At 40.7% G+C, this 22,499-nt stretch overlaps 1 protein-coding gene across 1 annotated transcript; it reads left to right on the top strand.

The window, feature by feature from the left end:
• Positions 1-310: 310 nt before the first annotated feature.
• On the top strand, positions 311-18,019 carry CHMP4B (charged multivesicular body protein 4B). The gene is made up of 5 exons (XM_061630328.1): positions 311-939; positions 12,215-12,392; positions 13,669-13,783; positions 14,048-14,174; positions 17,229-18,019. Exons 1-5 carry the CDS (start codon positions 750-752, stop codon positions 17,294-17,296), a joined length of 678 nt encoding a protein of 225 aa, XP_061486312.1. The 5' UTR covers positions 311-749; the 3' UTR covers positions 17,297-18,019.
• Positions 18,020-22,499: the final 4,480 nt, after the last annotated feature.

Below are 22,499 nucleotides of genomic sequence, written 5' to 3'. Positions count from 1 at the left end.
GGGTCTTTTTCCCCAGTCTTTACATCCTCAAGAATAGCGGTTTTGGGGGGAGGGGCGGGAAGGCAGTGTAAATCTCTTGATAGAAAAGTGGAATATAATGGTTTAATTTCCTCCTTTTTTAAAAAAATTCAGCCTGTGGATATCTTTAAATGTTTTGTTGGACACGCACAACTGCATCTCCCAACGTTCAATCGAGCAGAAAACGGTCTGTGCGCGCGCTCGCTGCCTACCGCTCGGTCTGCAACGCCCTTCGGGATCTAGAGAAACCCTCCAAATGAAAAACTACAACTCCCGGCAAGCTTTGCGTGCCACTGATACGCTCGCGGCAATGAGCGCTGGGAAGACGGGTGTGGGCGAAGCGGCTGCCGTGGCGTCTGGAGTGACGTGCTGAGACCGAGGGCGGTGCTACTCGGTGCCGAGAGTCAGTCAAGGGGCAGCCGAGGGTGACGTGCCGGGGGCTTGTGTGTGTCGTATCTGTCAGTCAGGGAGTGGTCACCGGTAGGACTCGGGCCTGTACAAGGCCGTGTAGCCGGAGGTCGAGGGAAGTGTGGCCTGGTCGGGTCTACAGAGGAGTTCGTGGATCGCTTCTGGTTCCTGGTTTTCGTTCAGCATCTCGGGAGCTGCCAGCGTCTTCGGGAGGCCACCCCGCGCCACTTCCTTCCCTTTCCTTCTCTTCCCTTTTTCTCCCAGCTTACGGGGGGGGGGTTCCTCGGTTTCTTCCCTGTCGCTTTCCTCGCCTGCGCCCAGCCATGTCGGGGTTGCTGGGCAAGCTGTTCGGGACAGGTGGGAAGAGCGGCGGGAAGGGGCCTTCTCCCCAGGAGGCCATCCAGCGACTTCGCGACACCGAGGAGATGCTGAGCAAGAAGCAGGAGTTCCTGGAGAAGAAGATAGAGCAGGAGCTGGGGGCGGCCCGCAAACACGGCACCAAGAACAAGCGCGGTGAGCGGTCGATGGTCGGGCTGGCCGGCGGGAGGGAGAGAGGGAGGGCGGGCTGGCCGGCTGGCTGGCTGGAGGAAGGTAGGAATAGGTAGCTTCCTTTCTTGGATGGGATTTGGGTTGAGCTTTTAAGTTTATCTTATTTATATGCCAGTTTTAAAGCACGTTATTTCCCCCCAAAGAAGCCTTGGAACTGTACTTTACCCCTTCTGCAGTATACGTTTAAACCACGAAGATAGAACTTTAAATAATCATGGCTTCCCCCAAGAATCTTGGAAACTGTAGTTTAAGGTTGCTGAGAGATGTTAGGAGACCCACTATTCCCCTCACAGAGATACAGTTCCCACAGTTTCCTAGGCGGAAGGATGGATTGATAAACAACTCTGGCAAATGTAGATCTGTGAGGGGAATGGGGTCTCCTAACAACTGTCAATACTCTTTACAAACTACAGCCTCCAGGATTCTTTGGGGGAAATAATGGGTTGTAGTCAACTATGTTTTACTCATGGAGACCCTCTGAACTTAATAAACCTAAGTTAGTCATGTCCATTAATTTCAGGGGGTCTGCTCTGAGTAGGAGTAATGTTGAATGCAGCCCAGTGTACTTTAAATGTGCTTTACATGGCTGGTATATTCCCAGCCACTTAACTGTGCCACATAAATATCAGCTTATTTCCTGCATTGAGCAGCGGGCTGGACTTGGTGGCCTAAATAAAAAAAGCTAACCTGTACTGCTAGTGTTGGTCTTACTTTAAGGGGCCACATCAGTTGGAATCTAACTGTAGCAGGAGGAGTGTAGGACTAGACATTGGAGATGGTACTTGGATCCTTCCAAGGGAAAGGATGGGGGTCATGTCTGTTAGATCTAGGTGAAAGTACATCCTTCTAGGTAAGGAGAGGTTTTATTTAGAGAGCTTACCTCACAGTGTTTTGTGTGTTTACTCAGAAATAAGCCCCCTTGTGACCAGTAGATTTTTCTGTCAAGTAAGTGTGCCTAGAAGTGAATGGCCTTTTTGCCTAAAAAGCATCCAAGGCAATGTGCAGCATATTAAGACCACAAAATTAAACTGCACACACAGCAGCCACCAATAAAATGGCACAGGAGACAGGAGCAAAACACATTTCAATCTAAAATGCTTGAGAAAGAAGGGAAGTTTTCACTCTGTGCCTGAAACCAATTATTGGGGTAGCCACTTGGTCTCACCAGGTCATCATTAATAAGGGTATAGTTACATAAGTTAAAGCACCCTGCTTGGAGTTCTTCCTCTATCCCCATCCTTATGAGTCTCGTGAGGGTTTGGCTTGCCAATAAGCTTGGAGGTTTTTACTTGGGGGCTGTTGTGTGAACTTCATTGAAGACTTATCTTTATATAGTGAAATCAATAGCAGTTGCAGTTCAGTGGAGTGATATTTTTGTGATATATTTGATAGAAGAAAAAATACAGTATATTTTGTAATGTTTCCAAGTGCACATCTACAGTAAGGGTGTGTTCCAGTTCTTTCCAACCATGTTGTTCAGAAGCGACAGGGTCTCTTTACAGTGATACTGAAACTGTGTATCTCCACAATAAAATTGTTGTTGTTGTTATATGCCTTCAAGTCAATTAAGACTTATGGCGACCCTATGAATCAGTGATCTCCAAGAGCATCTGTCATGAACCAACCTGTTCAGATCTTGTAAGTTCAGTTCGGTGGCTTCCTTTATGGAAACAATCTATCTGTTGTTTGGCCTTCCTCTTTTTCTACTCCCCTCTATTTTCCCTAGCATTATTGTCTTTTCTAGTGAATCATGTCTTCTCATTATGTGTCCAAAGTATGATAACTTCAGTTTCATCATTTTCGCTACTAGTGACAGTTCCAGTTTAATTTGTTCTAACACCCAATTATTTGTCTTTTTTGCAGTACATGGTATGTGCAAAGCTCTCCTCCAACCAGGGCTGTAGAGTCGGTATGTCAAACCTTCGACTCCGACTCCTCTATTTTTGTACTGTCCAACTCTTGACTCCTTCATAAATGGCAAATGTATATTAATTTTTCTACTGACTGAATCCGACTCTGACTCCTTCATAAATGGCAAATGTATATTAATGTGTTAATATTAATAAATTAATATTTATATTAAAATATTGATTTTATTTTGAAGTTGGAGTCAGTACATTTCTACCGACTCCAACTCCACCCAAAATTGCTTCCGACTCCACCCAAAATTGCTTCCGACTCCACAGCCCTGCCTCCAACACCACATTTCAAATGAGTTGATTTTTCTCTTACCCACTTTTTTCACTGTCCAACTTTCACATCCATACATAGAGATCAGGAATACCATGGTCTGAATGATCCTGACTTTGGTGTTCAGTGATACATATTTGCATTTGAGGACCTTTTCTAGTTCTCTCATAGCTGCCCTCCCCAGTCTTCTTCTGATTTCTTGACTATTGTCTCCATTTTGGTTAATGACTGTGCCGAGATATTGATAATCCTTGACAAGTTCCATGTCATTGTCAGCTGTAAAGTTACATAAATCTTCTGTTATTACTTTCATCTTCTTGACGTTCAGCTGCAGTCCTGCTTTTGTGCTTTCCTCTAACTTTCATCAGCATTCATTTCAAATCATTACTGGTTTTTGCTAGTAGTATGGTATTGTCTGCATATCTTAAATTATTGATATTTCTCCTTCCAATTTTCACACCTCCTTCATCTTGGTCCAATCCTGCTTTCCATATGATATGTTCTGCGTACAGATTAAACAAATAGGGTGATAAAATACACCCCTGTCTTCTCACACCCTTTCTGATTGGGAGCCAATTGGTTTCTCCATATTCTGTCCTTACAGTAGCCTCTTGTGCAGAGTATAGGTTGCGCATCAGGACAATCAGATGCTGTGGCACCCCCATTTCTTTTAAAGCATTCCATAGTTTTTCATGAGCTACACAGTCAAAGGCTTTGCTGTAATCTATAAAGCATAGGGTGATTTTCTTCTGAAATTCCTTGGTCCGTTCCATTATTCCACGTATGTTTGCGATATGATCTCTGGTGCCTCTTCCCTTCCTAAATCCAGCTTGGATGTCTGGCATTTCTTGCTCCATATATGGTAAGAGCCTTTGTTGTAGAATCTTGAGCATTACTTTACCTGCATGGGATATTAAGGCAATAGTTCGATAATGACTGCATTCCCTGGGATCCCCTTTCTTCTGTTACCAATTATATAATCAATTTGATTCCTATATTGACCATTTGGTGATGTCCACGTGTACAGTCATCTTTTCGGTTGCTCAAAAAATGTGTTTGCAAGAAACAAATTATTGGCTTCACAGAATTCAATAAGTCTTTCTCCTGCTTCGTTTCTGTCTCCTAAGCCCCATTTCCCCACAATTCCTAGTTCTTCTCTGTTCCCTACATTTGCATTCCAGTCCCCATGATTATCATCACATCTTGTTTTGGTGTGTGATCAATTTCCTCCTGTACTTCCGCATAAAATCTCTCCAATTCCTCTTCTTCTGTGTTTGCCGTTGGAGCGTAGACTTGGATGATGGTTAATAGGTTTCCCGTTTAATATTGATATCACTCACTCAGACCTTGCATTGTAGCTCCTAATTGCCTTTGCTACATCACTTCTCACTATTAAAGCAACCTCGTTTCTTCTTGATTTCTTATTTCCTGCATAAAAATTATGTAGTTGCCTGATTGAAAATGTCCCATTCCCGTCCATTTTAATTCACTTACACCAAGTATTGTAATGTTGATACGTTCCATTTCTTGCTTGACAATTTCTAACTTTCCCTGGTTCATGTTTCTCACATTCTATGTTCCTATTGTGTGCGTCGTACAACTCTGGACTCTCCTTTCGCCTCTGTTGGCATCAGCCTCTGGGCTTCCTTTTGGCTTTGACCAAGCTGCGTCATTAGTCACAGGGCTACTCGTACTTGTCCTTTGTTCTTCCCCAATAGCTCAGTGAGTGCCTTCTGACCTGGGGGTCTCATCTTCCAGCACTATCTCGTGTTGCATTTTGGATACTCTGTTCATAGGGTTTTCATGGTAAGAGGTATTCAGAGGTGGTTTACCATTGCCTTTCTCTAAATTTGGATGCATCTTAGTCTGGTGTCTCAGCTTTGACCATTCTGACTTGGGTGCCCCTGCTAGGAGTCCAGCCTCATGGTCTAGACCAGCCTTTCTCAACCAGTGTGCCTCCAGATGTTGTTGGACCACAACTCCCATCAGCCTCAGCCAGCATTGCCAATGGTCAGGAAAGATGGGAATTGTGGTCCAACGACATCTGGAGGCACACTGGTTGGGAAAGGCTGGTCTAGACTCCTGACAGCATTGCTCTCAGCTTCTTCAGCACTCTCAAACCCCCTCACCACATTAAGGTGTGCATCCTAAAGGGGGCCACAACAGAATATGATTCAATACATTCCATTTAGTTACATTTTTACTATTTATTTATTTGTTCCCACTGTTTACGCTGTCAGCTTTTACAATCATGACTTGGGAAAAATGTCAAAATAAAGAGAGACCACCATAGGGTTATTTCAAGGGTGGGGAACCTTTTCCATCCCAAGGGCCCAATTCTTATCTTGCCAGTCCTCTGAGGGCCAAGTGGGTGGGACCAAAAATCAAGTGGGTGGGACCAAAGTGTAATGCATCATCCCAAGGGGGGGCACTAACATGAAGTAATGTATGCCAAGGCTATCACATACCAAAGTCATATTTTAGATCCCAAGCCACAAGGAGTAATAATAATAATAGCATGGAGAAATCAGATAGAGAAAAGTTTTTCTGCCTTTCTGATAACATTAGAACATCTAATGAAGCTGAATGTTGGAAGATTGAGGACAGACAAAAGAAAGTACTTCTTCACGTAGTGCAGAGTTATACTATGAAATGTACTCTACACAAGAGGCAGTGATGGCCACCAACTTAGAAGGCTTTAACTTCATGGAAAGACCTTGCAGATTGCCCAGAGAGTCCATAGCAACATAGCTGCAGAAAATACCACAGCATGGTAAGGCAGCAATGACCCATTTGATTGACAGGTAATGTTGGGTGATGTCATCTGATTAAGAAGTGGGTGTGGTTTGAGAAGATGATGTCATGGGCCAAATTGGAACCCATGATGGCTCAAGATGGGTCCGTGGGCTGGAGATTTCCTATCTCTGGCTTATTTGATTCATCAGCAGAGTAGTTAGAATAGCTTAATTTGTTAATCTGGCAAATGCTTCCTCCTTCTCGATTGATGGGAAAGCAGGGCTGTGGAGTCGGTACGCCAGACCTCCGACTCTGACTCCTCTATTTTTCTACTGTCTGACTCCTTCATAAATGGCAAATGTATATTAACTAGTAATAACAAATTTATTGTAGTAAAATGGTAGCACAAGGCATTTCATCACCACCACGTGAATCCAGAGCTTGGAAAAGTTACTTTTTTGAACTACAACTCCCACGAGCCCAATCCCTGGGGCTGATGGGAGTTGTAGTTTAAAAAAGTAACTTTTCCAAGCTCTGGATTCATGTGGTGGTGATGAAATGCCTTGTGCTACCATTTTACTACAGTAAATTTGTTATTACTAGTTAATATACATTTGCCATTTATGAAGGAGTCGGAGTTGGTACATTTCTTCCGACTCTGCCCAAAATTGCTCATGACTCCGACTCCACACCCCTGTGGGAAAGTAGATTGGTGTTGTAATTTCAAAAGAGTGGTGCGTTTGATTCTGCAGTGTGATTTATTGACAGCTGATGCAATATAGTGGTTATGAGCTAGCAGGCTCTTCTTATGTTCTTCTGGGCATTTAAGTGTCAGGCAGCAGTCATTTGGGCCATAGCTGTATGTAGTAATTGTGGGAATATCTCTAGTGCTCAATTTTGCCCAATATAATGTCTTAAACAATGCAGTTTTCACACAGTGGAATGTTTTAAAATAATTATTTTCAAAGCATGTATAGCACAATTGTTCTTGTTACAAATTACAACTAAGCGAAAAATTCCTTTTATTTATTACTGGAGCATTATCTATCTCCAAGGTCATTTTCAGAGAATAGCACTGGATGATTGTCTTTTGGCCCCCTGGTAGGTGTGCTTTGGGGTGCTGCAGGGTACCATCTTGTCCCCAATGCTGTTTAACATCTATACAAAACCCTTGGGAGTGGTCATCAGGAGACTTGGGAAGAGGTGTCAGCATATGCAGATGATACCCAGATCTATTTCTCTATAATATCTGAATCAGGAGAGATTGTGCAAGTCCTGGACCGCTGCCTGGACTCAATGATGGGCTGGATGAGGGCCAATAAATCCTAGCAAGACAGAGGTGCTGTGGGTTGGTGGTTCTGAGTTCAGATAATTGGCGAATTGCCTGCTTTGGATGGGCTCATATTCCCTCTGAAAGAGTATGTTTGTAGTCTAGGGATGCTATCTGGATCCATCTTAGTTTCTAGAGGCCCAGGTGACCTCAGTGGCTAAGAGTGCCTTTTATCAGCTTTGGCTGGTAAGACAACTGTGGCTGTTTCTGGATAGCCTGACCACTGTTGTCCATGCACTGATAACCTCCAGGCTGGATTACTGTAATGCACTCTATATGGGGCTGACCTTGAGGTTGGTCCAGAAGCTGCGGCTGGTGCAAACTGCGATGGCGCAACTGCTCACTGGGGCAGGGCATTGCCAGCATGTCACCCCACTGCTGAAAGTATTGCACTGGCTGCCCATTAACTACCAGGTTAAGTTCAAGGTTCTGGTTTTGGTGTACACAGCCCTATGCAGCTTAGGACCAAGATACCTGAAAGATTGTCCTACCTGTTATATACCCAGTTGATCACTATGTGCAGGTGGGGGCCTCCTGCAGATGCTATCTTATCAGGAGGTCCGTTCTGCACAACATAGAAAGAGGACCTTTAGTGATGTGGCACCTACCTTTTGAAATTCCCTCCTCTTAAATATTAGACAGGCACCTCTCTGTTGTCATTTTGGCGCCTACTGAAGACCTTTCTCTTTCAACAATCCTTTTAAGTAGAGACTTTATACCAGTCTGCATCTGTGTTGGAACTGAATTTTAAGATTTTTTTAAAATATGTTTTAAAATATGTTTTGTTTTAATGTGTTTTTAAATATGTTTTAAAGTCTTTGTTTTTAAGATGTTTTAGAGTGTTTTTAGTGTTTTTGTTTGCTGCCCCGGGCTCCTCCTGGGAGGAAGGGCAGGATATAAACTTAATAAATAAATAAAGCATGCAAGCAGGGCCTGGGCACCACAGTACTCTTCACTCCAGTTTCCAGCAACTGGTATTCAGAAGTATTCAAACTGTTGGCAGGCTGTATAGGAACAGTCCATTTCACTGTTGGTCAGTGTAGCATGCTAATTTAACTTGTGTTGTAGCTGAAAACAATGAAAGTTGCATGTCATTAAGCACCCCTTGTCTGAGTGTTAGGCAACAAGCTGAATTGTTCTTTATAGAACATTGTCCTGGGATTCGTTGGGAAGGTGTTTTTTGGAAAATAATGTAACTCATTCTGACAGAAACAGTGCAGTGGCTCTACCACAAGACCTGACCTACAGTTTGAATGTTTTACAGTGGAAAGGAGCTCAAATTCCAGCTGTCATGGAGGGCAGCCAGATGAGGGAGCCTTCTAAATATTGGCTTTGGTTGCTTCTTGAAAAGGTCTTATAAATCACAAGAGAGCCATATTCCTGCTCAGTATAACTCCTGTTTAGGGTTTTAAACAGTAACTTCATTTAATTAGGAACTTTCAGCTGGCAGTGGAAAACTGTTAACTGTGGAAAACTGTTAGCTGTTGCATCTTAACCATTTTAATGACATATTACAATTCCCATTGCTATAAATATTTAACTTTTAAAATTAATAACTGACATCTGATTGCATACTATTTAATGCTGATAGTTGTGTGTGACTGTTTTAGTTTTGTAATTGGCTATAATTCTGCTTGAGCACCAATTGCTACATCAGTTTTAACTGCCCAAACTGATGCACTTTCATGTGTACCAGGCAGCCTGGTTTCATGTGTCGTGTTCCACATTTTGCTTGAATTCTGCAATGCTGCACCATGATACATGTTAGAGTGAACTAGACAGTCTACATCCATGCAAAGGCCTTCCACGTTTTAATTGTTTACCTATATTCTGCATATAGCTGATGACATGTAATGGAGATCTACCCAACAGTTTTATTATTTCTAGAAAGCCTTCAAACTGGTTACTCAGGGCAGTTTGTTTATTGTTTTATTACAATAGTGAAAACCAATTAGAAATAAAAAACTAGAATATTTTCAAAACAAATATAAAATGTGATTAAAAAATAAGCAAATGGCCAACATTAGAATTACAAACATTTACCTACTCAGCCCCAAAGGATAGTAAGTGTATTTTTAGCTGATATTATCTACTGGCATCCCAGTCTTTTTTCTTTCCCATCATTCCTTCACATAGGCCCTTAGCTGTTCCAGTTTACATGTCGTAAACATATAGCATTAATTTTACCACAGTAATCATGACCGAGGTTTTCTGAGGAATGTTGCTCTGAGCTGATGCAGGGGATGGTATACCCTTTAGAGTATAGTAATTCTGCATATGTAGTGGATGGTAGGTGGCTCAAGAGTGTGATCCCAGAGACAGAGAAGGCTTCTTGTCCTGTTACATGCTCATAAGTGGACTGCTGCTTAGAGGTGCCAGTTTAGGTTACAGTACTTCTGGAATCTCTGTCTTGATGTTCAGTCACACACAAGCAATTCTTAATCATTCCAGGAGCAGCAGAACTTCCTATGTTGCAAGTGTCAGAAGTGGTTGATAAGAAGGGCCATCCCTATTTTCTCACCAGTATTTCCCCACCCCACCCCCATGTGTTGACACTGAATTCATGCTGGTTGCTTGAATATCTGGTGTATTATGCAAAGATAATTTTGGTTATAATATGTCTGTATTACAGTATAACTAAAGTGTGCACCAAAAGCATTGCTTGAAGCGAGATCTGCATTAAATGTTGTCCGTTTAGCTTTGAAAATACTGTTTTCAGAGGGGCAGAGCTTTCATGAAAACCACTTGAATATTTCTTTTATAAAAAATCTGCTCATTGCCACTGTTTTCCTTTATTTGCTGCTGCTGTGCTTCAGCGCCACTCTTCCCAGATTAGGGCATCTGTCTGTCTGTCTAGAACAGCCTTCCGCAACCTGGTGCCCTCTAAATGTTGCTGAACCTCAACTTCCATCAGCCTTAGCCAGCATGGCCAGTGGTCAGGGATACTGGAGTTGTAATCCAGCAACACCTGGAGGACACTAGGTTGGGAAAGGCTGTTCCCAGGTGATCCGTCAATTGGAGATCATGTAGTAAACATGATGTTATAATGTTATGTAGCCAATCAAACCTGGTCACATGCTGATATTGTTGAGAGCAAATGAAGCCAATTTAGAGATAGCAGTGCTTGTAAACGGTCTTCAACAATTATACTCACTATGGCAAGCATGATTCTGCCCTTTGATGACCATGATGAGCATCCAACCTCCCTCCCAACTGAAGATGCAGTAGTGAGTGTGAATTGCTCCAGCAGCTTTGCAACAATTTGTGCCCCCTCCTTAGCCTCAAGATTTAGATGAAGGCAGTGGAATGGGCCTGGCAGGATCAAACCGACAAGATCCCACCATGTTCTGCTCCAGGGCAAAGAAAGGTTGATTGGAGCTTCTTGGCTGCTGCTTAGCAGCAGTGCTTTGAATGGAAGCCTGCATGCTTCCACCTTCCACAAAAAAGAGAGGCCAATAGGATGTTGGGGAATTACTCCTTCAGCTGTTGCTTGGTGATGCATTGAGCATGAAGCCAAGTAGCAGCTGAAGCCAGCACACTCCCAACCTCTCTTTCCCATAGGAGGAGAGGCAGGGGAGTGACCCTTTAGCTGCTGCTTGGCAGTGAGGCCAGAGTCTCACAGCTGAGTGATATGTCAACATGTTTCTCTTTCCATAACAATCCCTGAAAAAGTGTAGGAACTTGGCAGGCGGGTGGGCTGACAAAACATTTTTTGAAGGTGGTCCTCCCCTCTCCCTCAGCTCAATCCTAATTGACACCAAAAATGGGAAAGCCTTGTGGTCTCACTTTTTCTTTGGGGAGAAGGTGCTCCAGGAACTTCCCTGCAGCTGTTATGCCTGCTCTTTACCTAACGCTCTTTACTTAATGCTCTTGTTCAGCCAGTGTTCTGACTTGACATGAGCCACCTCCTCTTCCTCAGCCCCTCCAAAAACAACCCAGTATATCAAATGGTTGTTTACAAAGTATTTCCATTTCTTACATTGTGACAAAGAAACAAAAATCAAATGTATGGATTTCTTGTGTTCATTTTACTTCATACTCTTGTATACTTATACGTATCCAAGCCTTCTCACTCTCTCATCACCTGCTAATTTGCCATACCATAATAGAGAAAGATGGAATGAAGTTTTATTTGTCGACAAGCCTGTCATGCCATGTATGCTAAGTATCTAAGCTTCCAACAATTGTCTGTTAGCTGTACATCCTGTAGTTTGACACAGAGTAAAAAGAGATGGTTGTAAATGGATTTGCTTAGGAAAAAATATCTATTGGTAACGCATGTTAATTAAACTGGGAACAAACAAACAAAAAACCAGGAAGTATAATTGGTAACATAAATTTAAAATGGTTTTGTGTTCTGAACAGCATTCTAACAGTTTTATTTATTTTATTTTTTTTCAATAATTTTTATTCAGATTTTCATAAAACATACAAGACGAAATCATAAAACATTCAAAGACAAAAAACAAAATCAAAAATAGTTAAACAAAAAGAAAAAAAGAAAAAAAAAAACAAAAATAAAAAATAAAGAGTAAAATATTGACTTCCCATTTGTCAAAGATCAAATCAGTTATAAATCTATAATATATAACAATCCTGTCTCTTAAGTCATATTATAAAATCACTTTCCTCCAGTAGTTATCTTACTTAATCATCAAATCTCATAAACATTACTTTATTCTTTCCACAAAAAGTCAAAGAGAGGTTTCAATTCTTTAAGAAATATATCTATCAATTTTTTTTTCCAGATAAGCATATCGATTAATCCATCTCATTACTAATTATGATAATCTTATTGTCATAACCATAGTCAAAATAAACATTTCAATTAATCCATCACATCAGAATCTGTTAGGTTCAGTAATTTCAGTAGCCATTGTTCTATTATCCCTATTAGTTCCATTTTCCATCTTCCATCTTCAGTAGTCTTGTTAACAGTTTTAGATGAGCATCATGTATCAATTCTGTTTTGTTTTTGTCCAGCTGCACTTCAAGCCCTAAAACGAAAGAAGAGGTATGAGAAGCAGCTTGCACAAATAGATGGCACGTTATCAACAATTGAATTCCAGAGGGAAGCACTGGAAAATGCCAACACCAACACTGAAGTGCTCAAGAATATGGGCTTTGCTGCTAAAGCAATGAAAGCTGCTCATGACAACATGTAAGCTGCTCTTCCTCACTGGTTCACTGACTGGACCAGCTGTGCAGCCTATGATAAAAAGATATTGCAGAAAGTGCTTGCAAAGTACTGGTTTAAGCACTGTCTGGTTTTATAAGGCAGGCTCTGAAGTCTAGATTTCCAGAGGGGCGTACTTATTAGTCTCTTGCAGCAAAAATGGCAAAGACTCTTTAAGGACTAACAAGCCTATCATGGCATAAGCTTTCACAGACGACAGCCACTTTATCAGATGGATGAAGTGTTATCCTGAATATTATCCTGAGTTGTAGCTACATATATACATGATGAAATGGAGAATTTTAAACAGTGTGATCAGAAGGAAATGAAATGTAGAAAAGTACAGGTGGTGATAATTACTTTATCACTTGCTGCCTTTTGAGAGCCAGTGTGGTGTAGTGGTTAAGGTGTTGGACTACGACCTGGGAGACCAGGCTTCAAATCCCCACATAGCCATGAAGCTCGCTGGGTGACCTTGGGCTAGTCACTGCCTCTCAGCCTCATGAAAACCCCATTCATAGGGTCGCCATAATTCGGAACCGACTTGAAGGTGTAGTACATTTACATCTTTTGCTTTTTTTTATGAATGGCCAGTGTTAATACAGACGTCCTAAGCATTTGTTGAAGTTTAGTTGTGCCTTCTGTCATGGTGTAGTTCTGAGGATACTTTTCTCATACAGAAAATGCTCCATTTTCTCTTTGAGAGGGCTAGTTAGAGCATCTGAACCATTCTCCAGGTTTTTAAATCTCAGTTTGGGTTAAATGTGCATTTTAGATATGAAAAGGAAGGTATGAATTGGATATTGGAAGAACAGATATAATCTACTGAACACCTGTCATCATACCAGCTGAAGCTGGCCTGGAATGCTAATATTTATGACTGAATAATTGCTTTGTAGGCTGTCAGTCAAAATTATGCAAGTTGGTGGGGTTAAATGTGCCTTTTGTTAGAGATGTGATGATTTACAGCACATTCTTAGGTACAAAGAAATAGAGATTTAACACTTTCAGTGTTTCAGCTCTTTTATATGGCATACAGATTTGTATGTAGTGATATTTATTTATTTATTAATCATTTGCATTGTTGCTCAGGAAATAATAATTTCAAAGGAAGGAACTTGTTTCTTCCAGTGTTTTTCTTGCCAGTTTAAATCAATTTGCCCTGATTGGCTTAATATTTCTCTAAAGGTATTGGAATTTCTAATGATCTCCATGACTGAACAATTGGATGGTTCAAATGCCTCAATTCCTTTTCTTACAGGGATATTGACAAAGTAGATGAACTAATGCAAGACATTGCAGAACAGCAGGAGTTAGCAGAAGAAATTTCAACAGCTATTTCTAAGCCTGTAGGCATCGGTGAAGAATTTGATGAGGTAAGAACAAATAGTTGAAGACAAGTATTGTTAAGTTTGTGTGCATACAGCTGAGCATATAATGATTTGGAAACACAGTTGATTCTTCTGATTCAGACTATAGAATTTTGTGTCTGGTGCTCTAGCTTGTTCTTAGGAACAATAGAAGAATTTGAATATGTAAACATTTTGAGACATCCCAAATGCCCAGTTGTGTTTAGTTGATTTCTTAGGGCTATATTATGTAGTAGTAATGACAATCACAGCTCTTTTCTTCAATAATAGGATGAACTGATGGCTGAACTAGAGGAACTAGAACAGGAAGAATTGGACAAAAACTTGCTGGAGATCAGTGGTCCTGAAACAGTTCCACTCCCCAGTGTGCCCTCAATATCTATACCTTCAAAACCAGGTGAGTACCTGACATCCTGGAATACAGGGATGTCTTATGACAAGTGCATTGGTCAATATGCATCCTTGGGATTTTACTTCTCAGCTATTGAGCAAAATTCTGTAAAATAGCCCATTTCACAGAAGGAAATCCAGTAATTTTCCCTGGTTGTCTATAACTACAAATCCATAGAAGTAAGGTTTTTTTTTAATTAATAAGGGCAAGGTTCCTCAGTACCAAGGGAGATGTCTGGCAGTACTATGACATCTGCAGGCACTGCCTTGGGGAACATAGATTTATTGATCACTTACTCCTAAAAGATTTACAATATAAAATCGCAAACATATGTAATCAGTTGTGTATTTTTATTTTTTTAAAATTGCTTTGATATGAGTAGTAGTAATAGTAGTAAAGATGCTTAAAAATTGTGACTGATTTTTAACATGTAACCTTGATAGGCATAGGCCTTAAAGCAGTCCTTGGAATTTTGGGCATGGGCCGTTGGGTACAAACCATAATGAAATACAAGTTTCAGGCATGTACCATTCATTTCATGTTGTAAAGCAGCCTTTCGCGTCCTCGTGATGCCTTGGTCTATGGGTTCCATCAGCTCTAGCCAGCGTGGCCAATGGTCAGGTATGATGCTAGTTGTAGGGCAAAACATTTGGAGGGTACCAGATTGATGAAGGCTGCTCTAAAGCCATGGTTCTCAGACTGGGGAGGGGGAAGGGCCTTCCTCAAGAACTGTTTCTGACCCCTTAGACCAGCCTTTCCCAACTAGTGGGCCACCAAATGTTGTTGGACCGCAATTCCCATCTTTCCTGACCATTGGCAATGCTGGCAGAGGTTGATGGGAGTTGTGGTCCAACAACATCTGGTGGCCCACTAGTTGGGAAAGGCTGCCTTAGACCCTATGAGGAGCTTTCTGATCTCCTATTCCAACTAATTGTTATGTGCCAGGTTGGAATGCTTCATTTGCTTTTATGTCCCAAGACTTGAGACCAATTGTCTATACAAGGAAAGGAATTTTGATGCCAGAATTCTTTCACCCATACTTTTGGTTTGAGAATTATTGTATTTGCATGAGAGAATAGGTTGAAATGTTAATGGTCTCCTTGTGGATCTGGGCTTCTACTGGGAGAAAGGGCGGGATATAAATCTAATAAATAAACAGCCTTACCCATTATGTTGCAGCATTGCACAACTCTGATGTTAACATGCAGATGTTGCCCATGTGTGGGCAACCCCACAGCAAGGAGCGTTTTAAACATATTTTCCATATAATCTGATGTTGCTCCCTTCCCCATGGTGGTACAACTTAACATTAGTTTTAATCTTAAATCTGGTGATACAGTAGAGCCCCACTCATACGGTGGGTTACATTCTGGACCCCTGCCGAAAAGCAAAAACCGATGAAAAGCGGAACTCATTGAATAGAATGGTGTGCGACGCCCGAAAACCGCTGTAAAAGTGGAACAAGCGCCGTATGAGTGGGGCTTTAGTCTAATTGCATCTAATTGAGACCGCCGCATTAGCAAAGCGCCCTAAAGCGAAGCGCTGTAGAGCGGGACTCTACTGTATGTGATTTAAGGAGTACATTATAGCAATATTCTTTAAACCTAACATTTGCACCTATGGTGTGTCTTCAAGTCCTGCTTAATTTACCATGTTGTAGTATAATGTTGTATTGAACCAGCTTAGCAGGCTATCTCATGAATTTTATAAAGGTTTAAATGTATGCATAGATTTCTGCAGCATATGATACCATCAACCATAGTATCTTACTGGGTCACTTTTGTGGGTTGGAAATAGGAGGCACTGTGCTAGAGTGGTTCTGTTGCTACCTATGGGATCTGTTCCCGAAAGTGGCATTGCCCCCCCTGCCAGTTACGTTGTGGAGTGCTGCAGGATTCCATTTTGTTCCCAAGGCTATTTAACATTGATATGAAGTGATTAGGAGTGGTCATTAGGGGATTTCGAGCGAGGTGTCACGAATATGTGGATGACACATAGCTTTCTTTCTCTGCAACATATGAGTCAGGTGTGGTTGTGCAGAACCTGAATTGGTGCTTGGGCCTAGAGGTTGGCTGGATGAGTGCTAAGAAGCTGGAACTGAATCCTGCCAAGATAGAGGCCTTTTGGGTGGGTGGTTCCCAGGTCCAGGGATTAGGCAGTCTGCCTGTTTACGGGTGGTGTTGTACTATCTCTGAAGGGACATGTATGTATTCTGGGGCATGCTCCAAGATCCAGCATTGTTGCTGGAGACACAAGTGAATTCTGTGGCTAGGAGCACCTTTTTTCAGCTCTGGCTGGTGCACCTGCTATAGCCATTCCCAGATAAAGATAGCCTGACCACAATGGCCCATGCATTGATAACCTCAAGATTGGATTACTGTAATATGCTCTATGTGGGGCTGCCCTTAAAGCTCGTTCAGAAGCTGCAACTCTAGCTCAGGATGCGGTGGCTAGGCTGCTGAGTGGGGTTGACTAATATGCCCGTATTTCACCAATTCTGCACTGCCTGCCAGTTTTCTGCCAAACCAAATAGAAGGTGCTTCTATTGACACATAAACCCTGTCTAACTTAGGCTTGAATACTAGAAGGAATGCCTGCTCCCATTTAGACCTGTCCATTTCTTGAGAGGATTGGAGGAAGTTTTCTCTGGTTGTGCCACTGTCACTGAGGTACATTATACAGCTACCCAAGACAGGGCCTTTTCTGTGGTGGCATCTGTCTTCTGGAATGCCCTCACCTCTGAAATAAGGCAGGCAATGACTCTCAAGTTTTCAGCACCTACTTAGTACTTGTTCACCCAGGGATTTGCTTGTTGCTAAAGTTTTTTGCTTCGTGTGTGTGTGTATATATGTGTGTGTTAGTGGTTGTAATTTTATTGTGATTTAAAATATTATAATCAGCTATTTTTATTGTTTCAGTCTTATTCTTACATACCATGAGCTGCTCTTGTATTGTCCAGATGAAGAGCAGTATATAAATACTTAAAATAAAATAATAAATTGCATGTGATTGTTCAATCAAAACCGAGTGTTTAATCTTGTGGTTGATGTCTCTTTGTAGCAAAGAAGAAAGAAGAAGAAGAGGATGACGACATGAAAGAGCTAGAAGCTTGGGCTGAAAACATATAACTGCACCAGTTGCCAGCTGGAAAAACAATTAAGACTCTGGTCACCTGCTACTACAGGTGCATGTATGGGTGGGAGACATCATTAAGCGTAACGTCTTTATTTCTTAATCCCAAAGCTTTGGGAATTGCATTCTGAGTTGCGTGGTCTGAGCAAGGGAAACAAAGGTTCCAAAGAAAGTTGCCTGCAGTTTAGGATGCTAGATTTCTTTAAATAATAAATCTTATTGGTAAAATTTCAACATTCAGCTTCTGGACTATGCTAATGCTACTGCTGGATCTTCATCTTTCAGAATTCTGGCAATGCTGAGTCTTGACTTGGGATGTGAAGCTTGTAACTTAAATTGATGGAAACGTTTTTAGAAGTCTTGTAAAGTATTTCAGAAGAAAAAGTCATAAGCTGTTATTGACTTATTATGCTTAGATGTACAAATGCATTTATTAGGCTTTTAGTTCTTTAAAGTCTGTATTTGTATCCATTGGCGGCATTGACTGTCCTCTCATCACTACAATGATTTGGCCACTGTTCCCAATTTGATTTGGTGAAGTGGATTTAGAATGACAAAGCAATTACATAATGGAAGTACTAGCTGTACACTTTTCTACATAGCACTTGGAATGTTGATTGGATATTGGTTATCACAAATAGCATTCAAATACAAACATACATTTATTTTAAGTAAAGATCTGTGGATTACACTGTATTAAATACCTTGATTGATTTTCATACTTGCCTGATGTCTTCACTGTGTCTATATGTGACTAAACTTCAAGAAGCTGGTTTGGATATTTTTCCCCAGTTTGTACATTGATTTTCTTCTGGTACTTCAATCTGTCTTTGATGCAGAAGTGTAGCTATCCAAGTATTGTCACATATGCCACTTTAGTTCTTAAGTTTGAATTCTCAGAATAGGTTGTTAGAAATACAAATACTTTTTTTCCCAATGAACAGAACATTTCTGAAAACTGACTGATATGTCAGCTTCTCTGACTGTTGAGCCCATTTGACACATGGACTTTGATAATTTGCTAGAAACAGAAACTCCATGTCAAAGACAGAAGCATTGCCTTTGCTCTCCATTCTACATAAGTACAAAATAAGTTTTGCATCCTTTCAATGTTTCATACGGAACTCTGCTCTGAGTATTGGTATAGAAGGCAAAAACAGACAACCTCTACCAAAAAAACCCACCAAATCCCATAATAACCATCTTAGTACTGGTGTCAGGCAGACTTAATGGAACTCCCTCCCCTTAAATATTAGACCGGGGCTATCTCTGTTATCTTTTCGGTGCCTATTGAAAACCTTCCTCTTTCAACAATCCTTTTAAGTTGAGACCTTATTCCAGTCTGCTTCTGTGTTGGAATTGCTTTTTAGTATGTTTTTAAACCTTTTTTAAAAAAAACAATATGTTTTTTAACCTTTTTTTAAGATGTCTTCAAAGCTTTTTAAAAACATGTTTTTAAAGTTGTTTTGTTTTAATATATTTTAAAGTGTTTTTAGTGCTTTTGTTTGCCACCCTGGGCTCCTGCTAGGAGAAAGGGCGGGATATAAATCAAATAATAATAATAATGGAAAAATGGAAATGGACTGCCTTTGAGTCGATCCCGACTTATTGCTACCCTACGAATAAGGCTTTCATGGTAAGCAGTGTTCAGAGGGGGCTTACCATTGCCTCCCTCTGAGGCTAGTCCTCCCCAGCTGGTTAGGGCCTGCTGAGCTTGCCACAGCTGCACAAGCCAGCCCCTTCCTTGTCCACAACTGCCAGCTGGGGGGCAACTGGGCTGCTTGGGACTATGCAGCTTGCCCAAGGCTAAGCTATTCACTGTGGGGGTGATCTTTCCTTTACACCCAGGAGGCACGGGCAGGAATTTAAACTCACAGACTCTGGACTCCCAGCCAGGCTCTTCTTCCCACTGTGCTATACCAGCTGTTGTTGATGATGATGATAATAATGATAATAATAATAAATGTTATGTGCCTCAAGTGGACTACGACTTATGGCGACCTTGTGAATCAGTGACCTCCGATAGCACCTGTCGTGAACCGCCCTGTTCAGATCTTGTAAGTTCAGGGCTGTAGCTTCCTTTATGGAATCAATCCATCTCTTGTTTGGCCTTCCTCTTTTTCTACTCCCTTCTGATTTTCCCAGCATTATTATCTTTTCTAATGAATCATGTCTTCTCATTATGTGTCCAAAGTATGATAACCTCAGTTTCATCATTTTAGCTTCTAGTGATAGTTCTGGTTTAATTTGTTCTAACACCCAATTATTCATCTTTTTCGCGGTCCATGGTATCCGCAAAACTCTCCTCCAACACCACATTTCAAATGAGTTGATTTTTGTCTTACCCTCTTTTTTCACTGTCCAACTTTCACATCCATACATAGAGAGAGGAAATACCATGGTCTGAATGATCCTGACTTTGGTGTTCAGTGATACATCTTTGCATTTGAGAACCTTTTCTAGTTCTCTCACAGCTGCCCTCCCCAGTCCTAGCCTTCTTCTGATTTCTTGACTATTGTCTCCATTTTGGTTAATGAGTATGCCAAGGTATTGATAATCCTTGACAAGTTCAGTGTCCTCATTGTCAACTGTAAAGTTACATAAATCTTTTGTTTTCATTATTTTAGTCTTTTTGACATATCTCTTACCACGAAAACCCTATGAACAGCGTATCCAAAATAATAATAATAATAAAATCCAAATGCTGGCCGACACAATTCTCTGTTCTCTAATATGGTACAACACTCATTTGAAGATTTGCCTGAGATGCATATCAAACTCTAATCTTCAGTTACATTATGTTTTTTAATAAAGAACAAAGAACTGGTGTTTTCTTTTTTTTGAAGAATCACTGGAACAAAACATCAATCTTGCCAACTGTAGAGTGTTAATACTTAAGAAGATGCCTGCCCACGTTCTCTTGTGGAACTGCATTTTGCCATACCCTTGTCTCCTATTAATGGTTTCCCTGTGTTTCTCATATACATTGATGTTTTCCTCTTCAGGGTTATGCACCTATTTTCTTAAGAATGGGAAATGATACCATTGTAAAGATGTTTTCATACACTTCCCCCATCCCACATGTACCATGTGCTTAGTCCGTTGATTTTAGCAAGTCTACTCATAATATGGCTACTGTGAGATATATACCTTCTGTGTGGTTCAAAAGTAGCTACGATTTTTCCTCTTTGTCTTGAGCAGCTATTGTATGGAGGTTTCCTGTTGAAATTCCCTAATTTTATCTCCTTTGAAGATGGCTGGGATACAGTGCTATGTTATGTTGCTGGCCTTTCTGTAGATTTGTACTTGTGGTAATCCCCAGTTATTAAAGCTGATCTCCTATTGAGGACTATGAATGCAAGAGTCTTTAGAAAATTAGCCAGTGTCTAAATGAGATTTGTCTGAACCAGAGAACTGTAATAAATCTAATCAATATAATGAATAGGTTAAACCTCTTATTTCTGCTTCCATGGAGTAAGTCCCAGAGTGACATCTGTATATGGCTTTTACAGCACGTCTCCCCCTCCTTCTCATTTTTCCTATATTAAGCTATTGTATTCAATTGGAATTCACTCTTTAATTATAAATACTACAAAATCAATTGTAAAAATTCTGAAGCAAGGTACAATAAGAGGCTAGGAGGGCTTCCCAAATATGCCTTGTTTACTAACTCCATGTATGTTATCATAACAGAGAAAAGATTGGAAGGGTAACTAGTATCCTGTTCCTCATCCCAGTTTACCATAAGAAAATTTTTAGAACTGATAACTTCATTGATTCTTCTGACAAACATTACATACAGAAATAGCACAATATATTAAATAATCCTATGTTCTCCCCCCCCCCACCACCGGTTTACAAATGTAAGATAGTTTAATGTAATCAATTACAAATTCCCCAAATATACACCTTTATAACATAAATGACTTAGTATTTACCAAGTTATGATCAATCCTGTAAACAGGAAAGGAAGCTACTTTACTTTTTTCCTATCCATGTAAGAATCACAAGCTCTTGTATGTCTTTATTCCAACATTAACATGCCCATTGTGTCATCAGGGAGACCTGGGCATTATCTATATTTTTGTTGCTATTGCCATAAATGAAAAAGCTCTTAAGTATAAAATTCTACATTTTTCAGTTACTACAATAGACAAATTAAAAATAAAACCCTAATGAATTAGTCTTTCTCTAATACACCTAATTTGTCAGTTTTTATGTGTTTGTATTCCAAATTCTAAGAAATCATACAGTTTGGGTACATGTAGTGTCTTCAGGGATGTGCTATATTTTTATCTGCTTTAAACAAGCACAACCCTAGCTCCATGATCTTTGCTGCTGGAAGGAGTTAGGATATAGCAGATGTACTTTTCTGCTGGCAGAGCGGCTCTTCTGTTGCCACTATGGAAAGCATGATGGATAGGATGCTACTGCTGGCAGTATTTCCACCAGTGGTAGCCAGCATAGGCCCCCAAAGCAAGGGATTATGGGGGCAAGGGCAAAGCACAGCTGGCCATGAACCTGCAGTATCCTAAGCATTCCTTGAGAGGGGCCTAATTTGGGTGCCTTAGCTATGCCAGCCTGAAGCTAGCACAGCAAAATATATAGAACCCACATGCTCTGCCCTAACCAGCAGGTCTTTGGATTGGATCAATATGGTGCTCCCAACCAGGTTGTAGGATTGCTCTGTTATTTGCATTTGTAGCCTTTTTTTTACTTTGTTACATTCCTAACAAAGCAATAGAGGGATCCTATGGTATACAGGGCCATGATATTAATATTACATACTCCTACATACAATAAAAGTAAAATTGAAGGACCACTATAACCCACCAGTGTACATCTAGATGTGAGACTCGCACAGGAGGGTATAAAAGCAGCAGAGACAGGAGGAACAAGTTGTTAATTCTTAGTCTTTTCCAATCTTTTACAGCTGGACATTGTCATTAAATCAGTCCTCCATGCCTGATTTTGGCTTACAATCCCTTTGTCAGTAAAGTAGTGTTCTTGGTTTGATATTCAAATCTGAACATTTTTCTTACTCTGGAATTTGGTTGCTGTCTAGAAACAAACATAATTGTGGCATTGTGTGTTCTTTATGCTTTTTATTTCTCTGTCTTTCCACCTGACATTTTCAAGTTTGATTTATCTCACTTGCCAGGGTTTCTTGAGGATCAGGGATCTTACTAGCCTTAAGAG

Source organism: Rhineura floridana, chromosome 6 (assembly GCF_030035675.1).
Source record: "Rhineura floridana isolate rRhiFlo1 chromosome 6, rRhiFlo1.hap2, whole genome shotgun sequence".
NCBI lineage: Eukaryota > Metazoa > Chordata > Lepidosauria > Squamata > Rhineuridae > Rhineura > Rhineura floridana.
This window is presented reverse-complemented; position numbering and strand designations above follow the sequence as displayed.